This window comes from Podarcis raffonei, chromosome 2 (assembly GCF_027172205.1).
Source record: "Podarcis raffonei isolate rPodRaf1 chromosome 2, rPodRaf1.pri, whole genome shotgun sequence".
In the NCBI taxonomy this organism is placed as follows: domain Eukaryota; kingdom Metazoa; phylum Chordata; class Lepidosauria; order Squamata; family Lacertidae; genus Podarcis; species Podarcis raffonei.
Window position 1 is genome coordinate 76,237,826 of NC_070603.1, and position 12,854 is coordinate 76,250,679.

General features: G+C 41.1%; 1 protein-coding gene across 18 annotated transcripts in view; it reads right to left on the bottom strand.

Annotated features, from left to right (window-relative positions):
• Positions 1-12,831, bottom strand: part of PBRM1 (polybromo 1) — a 55,556-nt gene extending 42,725 nt beyond the window's left edge. For 12 of the 18 annotated variants that reach the window (XM_053377575.1, XM_053377570.1, XM_053377568.1 and 9 more), the window contains exons 1-8: positions 12,704-12,831; positions 9,396-9,517; positions 4,712-4,864; positions 4,142-4,239; positions 2,958-3,105; positions 2,530-2,673; positions 1,870-1,986; positions 481-549 (exon numbers count right to left, since the gene is read on the bottom strand). In XM_053377575.1, the coding sequence (XP_053233550.1) occupies positions 481-549; positions 1,870-1,986; positions 2,530-2,673; positions 2,958-3,105; positions 4,142-4,239; positions 4,712-4,864; positions 9,396-9,434 (768 nt within the window). In that variant the 5' untranslated portion in view covers positions 9,435-9,517; positions 12,704-12,831. The remainder of the gene's footprint in view (positions 1-480; positions 550-1,869; positions 1,987-2,529; positions 2,674-2,957; positions 3,106-4,141; positions 4,240-4,711; positions 4,865-9,395; positions 9,518-12,703) is intronic. The other 6 variants (XM_053377574.1, XM_053377560.1, XM_053377557.1 and 3 more) reach the window with 4 other exon arrangements.
• Between the last annotated feature and the right edge of the window lie 23 nt (positions 12,832-12,854).

Here is a 12,854-nt window from a genome sequence, read left to right on the forward strand (position 1 = left end):
CACCTAGCAGTTCGAAAGCACCCCTAAGTGCAAGTAGACAAATAGGTACTGCTTTATAGCGGGAAGGTAAACGGTGTTTCTGTGTGCTGCGCTGGTGCTGGTTCACCAGAGCAGCTTTGTCACGCTAGCCACGTGACCCGGAAGTGTCTGCGGACAGCGCCGGCTCCCGGCCTCTTAAGCGAGATGAGCGCGCAACCCTAGAGTTGGACACGACTGACCCGTACGGGCAGGGGTACCTTTACCTTAAACTTATACTGCTTAGTCTAAACCAGCCTACTTGATCAGTGATTGTCACTACTGTAGTGACATAAATGAATAATTTCAGTTAAGTCCCAAAATGCACAAGTAATATCATTAACCTAAACATACTTTTGCCCCCAGAAAACCAAAATATCGCTTTTCATTTTCATTTCCATATATATTTACTTTTAAATTTCCTAAATCACTTTTATAAAAGTGACCCCAAAAGTTGTACTGTACCTGTATTCGCTGGGCAATAGTCTTCAGATCTATGGGCTCTTTAATTATTGCATAATAGTCAGGATATTGCTGAAAAACAAAATTAATTCCATCTGAAATAAGCATAAACAGTGATCTATCAACCATCCTATCACCAGTTTCAACAGAACCTTCCCAACTAGGGCTACTGTCAGGGAGTGCCATCAGAACAGGCGAGTGAGGCATGGGAAAACAGAGAGCCGCCCATGCTTCTGAGAAGCAGCTCCTCGTCCAACAATGGGGAAAGCCACACCTCCAGTGGAGCAGAGGCAGAATGGGAAAGCCGAGCGAGGGGAGGGCTCAAAGATGCTACTGAGAGCCCAAGTGCCTCACCTAGCCCAGGTGGCCAACAAGGGGTGAAACACAAGGAGGAAAGGCAAAGATATGGGGTATCTAAGTTCTTCTGCTGGAGGGGAAACTGGAAGGGGCCACTCCCAGAATCTGCAAGTGATTGAGACGGACATGAACTTTCTGGTCCTGCACTGTAAATAGTTTGTACCAATAAAAACCTTCCAGAGACAGGTCGGAGTCCTGCCTGGTTACTCGTGAGCAACCACCACACCGCTCAACAGCTACAATCCTAAAGACATTTACTAGAAAGTAAATCACACTTAAATAGATTTTTTAAAAGCAAAATACTTAGTATTATATTGCAGGAAAGGGGTTTCTGAAAAACAGTGTAGGCACACAATCTGAACTACTATGTGCATAGGTAATAGTTCCTGTACACCATAGTGTATCATTTAAACAGTTTGTGTGTGTGATATGATTAGCCATCTTCACATATCTTAAGGGCTGTCCCATGGAAGAGGGAGCAAGCTTGTTTTCTCCTGCCCTTGAGGGTAGGACTCGAATCAATGGCTTCAAGTTACAAGAAAGGAGATTCCAGCTAAACATTTGATAAAACTTTATGACTGTAAGAGCTGTTCGGCAGTGGAATAGTCTCCTACGAGAGGTGGTGGACTCTCCTGGATTCCTCCATTGCAGGGGGTTGGACAAGATTACCTTTGGGTCCCTTCCAACTCTAAGATTCTATGAATCTAAGATTATATATGTATGTATACACATATACACAGTTTCTCATCTCTGATCCCAACACTTTTACTTGGCAGTCCCAGTGAAACTTCTTTGCAAGATCCTGTACCTGGGATACACAGCCTCTGTATAGTAATGATTTCCTGAACTGGTATTATGAGCTGACAGTGTGTTACTCTGGTTTTGCTGGCATAGACTGCTTTACAACTAGTCTATATCATTAAGTATATAAGACTCATGAGCTTGATGGTGCAGCCCAAACAGAACTACTGTCCAACTTTAATTTGAATGGGAAAAGCCTTCGGTTTACATTCAAAGTTCAGCATTATCACTCACCACTTTAGAGGGAAGCTTCTGAAAAAGCTCACTGATGAGATGGCCTGATGGGTTTGTGGCTACAACTACGGCTCCAAGAAGCTGTTCCAGAATTTCTTTTAAATAACCTGGAGAAGACTGGCACAAAAATGATATTGTAAAATGATTTGAGAAAAGATTAGGACCGGGTGTTTGCTGCTGGCTTCTACTGGGACTGGTTGAAGAACTACAGGATTTTCCTTTTACAAATTAAGGAAAAGCAGTAAAGACATAAACAGCTACTAATCTGCTGTTAGCTAGTCTGGCGGGGGCATAAATTTTAGAATAAATAAAACAGGATCCCAATGTGTCTTCAACCAGGTTTAATAATGTGTTAATACTTAAATGTTTACAAAAAAAGTACTTTAAGGTTTTAATTTATACTGTGCGTGCAAAAGGAAACTATCTGGCGGCATGCTTTAATGTATGATTGCATTTACAGCTGGTCACTGAAGAGCAGGATATAAATGGGAGTTTACAAACTAAAATACTTGCATGGATGAAATACCAGGGGAATGGCAGGGGCAAACAGGGAAATAAGGGAAGCAATTTGTTATTATTTCAGTTATGCTACATTTAGGTGCACTTTGTACCCTTTTGCATTTGAAATGCTTATACGTAGCTGATAAAGCTCACACTTACTATTTCAGAAATTGTCCCTTGATTGTCATGGCCCTCGTCGTCGTCGTCGTCATCGTCAGGATCTCCCTTCTGGACAAACTCGTTTTTTGTGCGTATATATAAATCCCACAATTTACAGGCAGCCTTATATTCAGGGGAGTCTGGCTGTGTTAAAAAAACCAAAAGAACCTGTTAATCAATAATTTTTATGTAACTTTTAATATTTATCAAATTAAAGAACAATTCCATCAGTTAAAACTATGCTACAAACGAGAACAAAGGCAGAACTTAAAAATAATTTCCGTAAAGTATATATGGTATGCACTATGAGGAAACTTCACAGAATCAGCTGTACAGTAGAGAAGGTAAATGAGTTTTGGACTCCATTAAAACACAACTGAGTGACACAATGTGCAAAGGATGGCTTTCAAAACAAAAGATTTTGTCACCTTATAATATGATTTTGCATTATTAAATAACAGCTGGAAGTCAGCAGTTAGCACGTTCACATCATCATATTCCTCCATTTTTAGCTTCTGTTGGATTTTCATTAAATCAATAGGCTGAGAAACCACTTCATAGTAATCTGGCTGGTTTCTATTGTAAGAACAAAGTTATTGAAAATGCAGTTAATGTAAGCAAATGTGCAGCATCTAGAAATACCCAAACTTTCATACACACTACTGCAAATGGATAGTTAAATACACTATGAACACAATTTGAGAAACATTAAAATACAGTTAAACAAACAATACTTCACTCCAGAGTGGCTAACTTGTGGCTCTCCAGATGTTGTTGGTCTATAAACCCTGACCACTGGCCATGCATCCTGGGGCTGATAAGAGCTTTATTCTAAGCATATCTGGCCATTACCCTATATTTTTCACAGCAATGCAACTCTGTCATAATACACCTTAAGGTTTTATGCAAAAATTCAAAGTTAACACAGTCACAAAAGCCAACTTTTTCTCTAATGCTAGTGTGGCTAATCTGAAACCCTCCGCACGTTGTTGAACCACAACTCCTATCACCTCCAACCACTGACTATGCAGGCTGGGGAGTCCAACAGCATCTGGAGAGCCAGAGGTTAGCTGCCCGTAATCCAATGAATTCTTGAGGGTAACATTGCTCAGCTATTTCGTTAATTTTTTGCTCAACACCCTAAAAAAACATTGCAAAGTCAAAAAGCTGAAACTACAAAAGAAACAAAATCTAAATTCAGCTGTATGTCAGAAGCTTTGAAGCACACAACAAAGAGTTAAACGTATTACTATACTAAACGATGACACAACACATAAAACAGTCCAATCTTTAAAGTGAGTAGTAAACTGAAAAGGAAAGGATATTTGCAAAAAGAAGTCCTCTGCTCTTTTCCGCATTGCAGACCCTGATACAGTAGAACAAAACATGTTCTGGGAGCTGAGTTACACTCAGAAATGACCTGGGATGTGGAGTGGAGGCAGCTAGTGTAAAAGGCCTTCTGGGGAGCGGGGGGGGGGGTGCATGGGTGAGGATGGGGTAGGCATTTCCACATTTCTAAGCATATTATTGTACTTGCACAGATTACAACTCAATAGCTCTCGCAATGGCAGCCTTACCTTAGTTTTCTTATCAACAAGTCTTACACGCTTACCTTCGTTTGGGGGCCCTAATGAAAAGCTCACACAGAAGCCTCCCTTGTTCATCTTTGTAATCTCTGATTGTGTTGTATAATTCATGGCATACAGCGATCTAAAACACAAAGCCAAGGAATAATAATAATAATAAATTTATATGCCACCCAATTGAGTGGGTTGCCACAGCCACTCTGGGCAGCTCTCAACAAGTAAGACCCAAATTGCGGTAAAACTAAATACTGATACAATACTTTTTCCGAAGTGGTAAAAATGCTTAATATGCATTCTTGGTCTCCTTACAAGAACCCTATACAGACTGCATTAGATTCTCCATATTATAGATGAGAGGCTGAGGATGAAGGACAACAACCTGGATTAAAATACCTGGTGAATTCAAAACTGAGCTAAGATTTTAAGTGGTAACACTAGTCTTACAGCACAGGTTCTTAGCCACTCCACTTGCTTTGGGCTATGGAAGCATTGAGAAAAATCTAGGAGTTAAGTTATATTTCAACTTCTTTGTAAAAGAATAGCAGTCGTGTATTCAGTCTATTTCCATGGTAGCATGACATTTAAAAAATACTTACAGGATCGACCGTAGGGAGGTTGGAGAGTCTTCTCCTCTTCCTGCTTGGGCCTGGTGTAGTTGTGGAGTGGTGGCCATCATCAAAATCTCCACTGGCACTGCTGGAAGGAGAGGTAGCCCTTCGCCTCTTGGAACCCATGGAATCCAACTTCTTCTATAATTAAAAAAAGCGCTCTTAAACATGAGGCTTTCTATCTTGTCACTCACAGGGTGACAAGAAGTGGAACCTAAAGTTCCTCTGAATTCTGCATAAATGAGATAGTGACACTTTTTGATGCTACACAGCTAAACTCTTGACCAACATTCTGCAAGCTTGCCCAACAAAGCAATCTATTTAATGTGGTTTTACTTAAGCCAAGTCATCACTGTAATATCAAGGCGTATGGATGACAAAAACATGATGAAGTAATGAGCATTAAAGTCAAGACATATGTGAGAGTACCAATTCTGATGCAGCCTTCCTAATTGTACTACAGATTTTATTGCATGTATCGCTGATACTCTAAGCAGAAGCAGAGATAACCATGAAAATCTATTTTTGTTTGCTTTTTTACTTAACATCTGCCCACGGTTCAGACAAGGCTGCAAAGTCAATTACAAATTTTACTGTGGCCTGCAGCCTTTGAGAATGCTAGAGAAGATGTGAAGGCCCAGAAAAAGTACAGAACATAGAGGGAAATCCAGCTCCCCTATTTCCCCCTGCCCCAACCGCTGGGCTTTCATATCTCTATACTGTACTAGAGAATGGTTCTAAGCAGTAGCACGCAGTGCGCTGGGGCAAAGGCAGAGGCACTTACCTAACCTCCTGGCAAGTGAGTCACTACTGCTTATCTGGAGGGAGAGGGGCAAGGCAGCAAAATGATTGATTCACTTTGCACCATGCCACCTGCTACAGGTCCCAAGACCAAATAGCTCATAGGGTAGCCACAACAAAACCTCTCTCTTCTTGGTTAGTGATCCAATGACAGCATCAATTCTGAATGAAAGATGCCCCCCCCCCCCAATTTAAAAAGAAGGTAAGAAAAAGGTGTAAAACCTATACAGTCATACCTTGGTTCCTGAACACCTTGATACTCGTACGTTTTGGCTCCTGAACGCCAAAAACCCAGAAATGTTCTGGTTTTTGAACGTTCTTTGGAACCTGAACGTCCAACACGGCTTCCGATTGAGTGCAGGAAGCTCCTGCAGTCAATTGGAAACTGCTCCTTGGTTTTTGAACGTTTCCGGAATCAAACAGACTTCCGGAATGGATTAGGTTCAAGAACCAAGGTACAAATATACTACCACAATTATTAGTGCAAACAATTTTTTTCTAAACAACTACATTATGGCCCAATTCTGTTTAGACATTTTTAATAATAATGATAATAATAATAATAATAATAATAATAATCTGACTGTAAAGTGAATATACATAGTTTGTGGGTCACTAGACATCATCTCAATCTGGCAGGAGCAATTAATATATTTTTGCAGGTCCAGGCGGGTGTCTCTGACCACAGTACATGATGGTGACTTCAAGGACCACAACCTTTACGGCTAAAAGTGTTTAAAAAATCAGAAAATTTACAATGAATTTAAAAAATACTGAGTGACATCCAACAATGTCGCCCTCCTCTCCACCCTCCTGCACCCCCCCCCCCGCCTAAATCTGTTCTGGAGGGTTGGACATAATCCATTATCTAAACCTGGAATGTGCAACAGGTCAATCACGATCTACTGTTCAATTGGGGGGGGTGTTCCAGGTCAATCGTGGGATCTATTGATACGGTTTCTGTGGTTCTCCTGATCCCCCCAAAAAACTTAACAACTCTGACCTCCCTCTGCAAAAAAGTTCAACAACTCTTGGCAATGACAATGGGTAGATCACTGCCAGTTTTTTAATAGTGGGAGTAGATCGCAGTCTCTTTGGAGTTGGATGTGCCTGATCTAAACTAATCTAGTACTTACAAAAAGCTCTCTCAAGATCTTGAAAAGAAAATATTATTCAAAATCACCAGTATTGTTACTTTCGTTAGTGGTAGTGGAATAACGGAGAGTAAGATGACATACTACACCAAAACTGCATCCCCATGGCCTTTCCCATCCTTTCAGTAATGTCTAAAAGCGCTTACCACACAAAACCACATCAAATGGCACGTTTCCCTCACCCACCAGATATAGTCAGTTATATGGACTTGGGATAGAGAAACGTGAGAATGTGTCACATAGTAAGAACTTCTAAATGTTACTGCAGGAAGAAGGAGGTCTTACCAAGGTAAGCCCAAACAACATGTAACCCGTCCCTCAGGACTATTTCTCACATAATTCCTGATCTAGAAAAAGCACTTAAGATCCTATAAAATCAACAGAGGACAAGTGAGTCATAATTATCTCACACTATTGATTTCAACAAGATTTAGGCTGCAATTCTAATCCTGTTTACCTGGGATTAAGACCAGTGTTAGAAGCTCAGATATATCAGCTAATTGCTAAATGGCACATTAAACCTGGGTTACAGCAGCCACAACAGAATAGCTAGGCATATTTTTTTTGCGGTGGGATTTGTTGTTGTTGTTGCTGCTGCTGTTGTTGTTATTAATTTCATTTCTATACTACTTTATATTTTAAAGAAAGAATCTCAAAGTGTTTTACAACACATCGAAACATCCAATAAAACAATCCAGGGGAAAAAACAATCCAGAATAAAACAAATTCAAGCTTCAAGGAAAATATTTCAGATACTTCTCTAAGTGACATTTTGCTTTCCCTATACTTATTTACCTACTTAATTTATATAGCTGTCCCTTAGTAAAAGTAGAAGCCGGTGTGGTGTAGTGGTTAGTGTGTTGGACCTGGGAGATCAGGGTTCAAATCCCCACTCAGTCATGAAGCTCACTGGATAACCTTGGGCCAGTCACAGCCTCTTAACCTACCTCACAGGGTCATTGTAGGGTGAGGTGTGAGGTGAGGAGGTGAACCTGAGGAGTGAGGTGAACCATGTACTCCTTGGAGAAAAGGGTGGGATATAAATGCCATAAATAATCTCTTATGCGTACCTGCTTAAGAAAGCTGGAGAAGCTAGCCAGATGGAGATGTCAGTTACCAACTTGGTATCCAGAGATCTCCATGTGGTTGGAACTGGACCCAGGCCTGGGGGATTTCTAACACTGATTAAGACCCACTGAATTCAACAGAACATACAGTACTTCTGAGAAGACATGGTTAGGATTGTGCTGACAAGTATTACTAACTTTCTCTGGATTGGAATCATTATGTCAGACATGCCACAGAAAGCCACATCAAATGGAAGTTTCCTGGAGAGTGCACCAGTCAGGAGAACCCTGCCTATTTAGTGCAGAATTTTGCTCTCACAGTGGCCAACCAGACAAAGCGGGACATGAGCACAGTAACACTATCCCACTTCTGATCACCAGCAACAGAAATTCAAAGGCGTATTTACTGCCTCCAATACTGAAAATAATATGCCTTCAGGACTTATGGGCATGGCTAGCCCACAAATTTGCCTAACAGACAAGGTTTTTAAAAATAGAAGCATTGTGGCCTGATGTTCAAAACAATGTTGGAAGGGTCTATCCATACACATTTCCTTCTTAACTTCCTCCAAATGCTAAAACAACTACTTTTTCAAAGAGTATTAATGGTTAACATGAAGAATGCGCAGTTGAAACAGAAGGAACAACCTCCATGTTTAAAGAAAGCAAAATCTATTCAACTATTCTTTTGTAGTCTTTTGATCAAACTGCGGACACAATACATATAGAACTAATTTCCCTGGACTGTTCAAAGAGTCTGAAGAACAGATAACATGAAAATCATTCAGACTACAATGAACTTAACCCAATGTTTTTACTTCTGCAATGTATAAATGCTATTTTGATGCTCCATAAAATACCAAATCCAGCCTTAAACGAGCAGTCAACAAAGGATCCAGAAGCATTATTCCATATTCATTCATTAAAAAACAAATAGCAGCACTCTCATTGCACAGTGCTATTCTAACTCTAATCACTAATTTTGGAAATGAAAAATAAAATAAAATAAAATCTAACTGGTTTCCAAAGTGGTAACTAAGACAAAATAAACTGCACATTCAGACCTACAACATCCCCCTAACTACATTATCCACTCCTTTTAAAAAAGAAAAAAAAAAAAAGATTGGGCTCTAGTCACGGTTAGTCCTACTCAGAGTAGATCCATTGAAATTGATAGGCATGACTAACTTGTGTCCATTAGTTTCAATGGACAGGATTCAACTAACAAGTGCTATTAGCAAAAGCCTACACCAGGACTTCCATTAGCATACTGGGCCTCTGTTTCTTCTGCCATAAATTTGTTTTGGGGTAATTGGGAGAACCCCCAGAAAAGTGTGCAGGGAAAGGGCGACTGTTCTATCTGGCAAATAGAAAGACTTACATTGAGAGAACTATTGCTGCAGCACAATGCTGAATTTCTCCCAGTGAGTCTACTCTAATTAGAACGTAGTTGGATACCACTCATGATCACTACTCTAGAGTAATTTTGTTAAACATTTGCATTTACCCTGAGAGCCAGATTAATTAAAAACTCATGAACGAGGTAAATGAACAAGTATGATCTGTCATGCCAAATATGAAACAAAAATGCCTGAGATGTGTGAAAGAGACAAAATGGCACACACATTAGCAGTAAATTACCAGATTTACCAGAGTACAACCAGCACCACGAAAAGCCAGTCTCCTCATTATGTCTGATAGGCAAGTAAAGAAACTGAGAAAAGGCAAATCCTTAAAGCACCAATTCAGCAGTTGTATTAGTACAGGCAAAACTGAAAGAGAAGACAACAAAAGGAAAGAAAAACAAAAGGAAAACAAAGGGAAGAATAGGTAAATTAAGGAATCAAGAAGAATGGTTAAGGAAAGATATACGCAAAACAGAGAAATGCAGTAGATATATTAGGCCATTGCCATTTCACAAAGACCACATTCACATAACATTCCAGGGCTGGGGGAACTGTGACCCTCTAGATATTGTTGCACTACAAATCCTATCATACCTACAAATTCAAGTTCAACATGGGTTCCTGAGCCCTATTTTAAGCTCAGAACTAAAAGTGCATTCTTTTAACAAGTAAACAAAGGGTGCAGTCCTATTCTGACGAAAACTGGAAGGGTCATATTCAGTGTCACGATTCCAATATCGCAACAGACTTCCACTAGCACCATGGAACTTCCCCCTCCTCTCCCCTGCAGCCCACCCTTCAAAATTTGAGCAAGAGGGTTGGGGGGGTCCTCCAGAGAAAATTTTGAAGGCACTCAAATGAGAGAAGAGAAAGGAGAACTCCTGTTGAGCAAGTGAAACTCCCCATGCGCAATACAGTATTAGATTACGATCTTAAAACTCCTATTGTTTTTCATAGGGCAGAACTGGAATAATCAATTCACATAATTCCAAGAATGAGGCTATAATTGTATGGAATTCACTGCCCATATAGCATAAGCAGTTCACAAATCATAATAGTTTAAATATTTTTAAATACTTCATTATAAAGAATATGTTGATTGGTATCCACAGCACAGTGTGATCAAAAATAGAAAAGTCTAGAACTGTCATCATCAGAAACATGCATCTATGTTTTATTACAAGGTCAATAATTGTATTTATTTTGAAAATGCAAAAACTATACAAACACGCCTACATATCAACCACTTAGCATCTATATGGAGTACTGAGACATATCACTCATAGTTTTGAATCATTACTATATTGGCAACACCCAGCTTTGTTTTTATTGTACATCCAAGCCAGGTGTGGATTCCATGAGCCAATGCTCAGATGAAGTTGTAGACTGATACTGACAAATGAAATGAACCCAGAGGAACTGATGCTTGAAGATTCAAATGATCTGGGATTTACCTGTTGTATCATACCTCCTGAGAGAGCAGGTATGCAGTATAGAGGTACTCCAGGACCTGTTTTGTCCCTGGTTTTCTGGAGAGCAGCAGTAGTCAGGAATGCTATTTACCATCACACAGCATAATTCTATCTATGCTTTTTCAGAAGTTCATCACACAAACTTAAATGGGACTTTCAGTTTAATCCTATACCTGCTTATTCAGAAGTAGCAATCAATGAGTAGAGAGAACTGAAACCTGATTCTCTAAGTAGAGTTCAAGTTTAGAAACTTAGGGCAGTATTAAATGGGGTTCCCCCCACTTCTCCATCTACCCCACCCCAAATTATGTTCTAGAGTGTTGGTGAAACCTCCAGAACAGGGCCTCTGGGGAGAAGAGCAAGACAATGTTCTGTCACACAAGGAGAAATCCAAGCACTGATGAAACGTTTTCCTTAGTGTTGCTTTGAATACAACCTTTAATTCTGTGAATCATCTACAATCTTTTCCTGGTAATATATATCTTCCTACTGTCAGTCATGAATTGGTAAACTGAATATAGGATTATTATAAGACAGTCTATGTGCAGCTTGCTCTGTATCTCTTCAGGTTAACTAGATGTTACCTTTACATCAATGAACACCTTTTTTAGAATTCCCCACTTTTTTTTAACCCAAAGCAGATGTGCCCACTTCCCTAACCCTAATTGGAATGACCGGACCCAGATCAGGCTGGGAGAAATTCTTTCCTTTGTGTCATATTCTTGCTTAACTTTCACACCTACTTGCAGCTAGCTAAGGGATGAAAATTTTCAGCAGAAAAAAGGAGTGTTAGGGAAACAAAACAAAAAAAACCCCTCATAGTGATTTACAAAAAGATAAAATTATACAACAATAGTTTAAACCATATCAAAAGTTAAAATACTAAAACAGATTAAAATTTGTACCAGCTTTCTAATCATCTGGGTAGGCTTGTCTAAGCAAGAATGTTTTCAGCAGCCTGCCAGCCCACCCTGCCCACAAGAGATCCAGCCCATTTCAGATTCTGTCAATGTTAGATAATATATGGAAATACCACCTGATAGTAGCCTCTTAAGGCTTTTACAATTTGTTTCAAACAAATGCACCAAGGAATGCTTCCCTAGCAATGAGAAACATAGCACTTCTTGTGTAGGAAACACTGTATTTGATATCTTTCTAAAATACTGTATATGTTCCGCCTAAATGTAAGCCTTTCTGAAATTTAAACACAGAAAACCAGCCCTCAGAAATGCAATAGCTCTTACATCAGATAGTAGCACAATCTATATTTGCTGAAGTACCATGTGCACAATTCCTACATTTTTCATTCATCCTGTTTGTCACTTTCTCAACAGTGTAACTCTTTGGAAAGGAGCAGCACTCCGCTTTAAGTCATGGTATTAAAGGACATGCAGTGACCACCCGAAGTACTAACTTTATTTTTCCAGACGGTATTAATATGGGAAATGGGGGGCCAGCCACCTCCATATGCTTAAAATTCAAGGCGGAGTAGATCTCTCAGAGAAGAGACCAGTGTCGCTTTTGACAAGTGCAGTGCGTCCAGCTCCCGTACCACTGTGAAAACTTCAGATCATTTTCTCACACGCGGAAGTTCATGCTTGCAATTTCGAGAGGGAAAAATTAAAAGTTTTCCAAAATCGCAGTTGAAGGAAAACAAAACAAACCAAGCCAATATATAAATGGGGGTGGGTGGGGAGGGGGTAAGGTTTAAGAGGAGAAGGAAAACCAGCTGCGAACAAGAAACAAGCAAAGTGATGTCGCGTGTGAGAGAGGCGTGTGAATTCAGAGTGGGGGGAAAGAGGGTTAGGAGTTCATTCAGGGTCTCCCGAGGGCCAAGCTCTTGTTCCATTTGGGGGGCGAATGGGGATGCGTGTGGGGAGCGAGCGGGTGGGTGGGCGAAGGGGGAAATGAGGAGGCGGTGAGGCAGGGCGGGCAGGGGGTCGGGGGCGAAAGCGACCCGCCAGCAGCTCCGCAGCCACACAAAGGGAAACCCGCCGCGGCCTCCTGCCTGCCCTGCCCTCCCCTCCCCTCCCCGCGAGCGCCCTGCTCAGCCCCGCCTCGCCCGCCCGCCTCGCCTTACCCAGCCGCCGCTGCCGCTGCTCCCCCGCCTCCTGCAGCCGCGGCCGCGCTCAGTCCCCGTCGCCGCCACGGCCCCCCGCGCTGTCGGCGTCGCCGCCACTGTTGCCGCTCAGCCTCGCTCGCTCGCTCGCTCGCAGGGGAGCCCGCCGCTG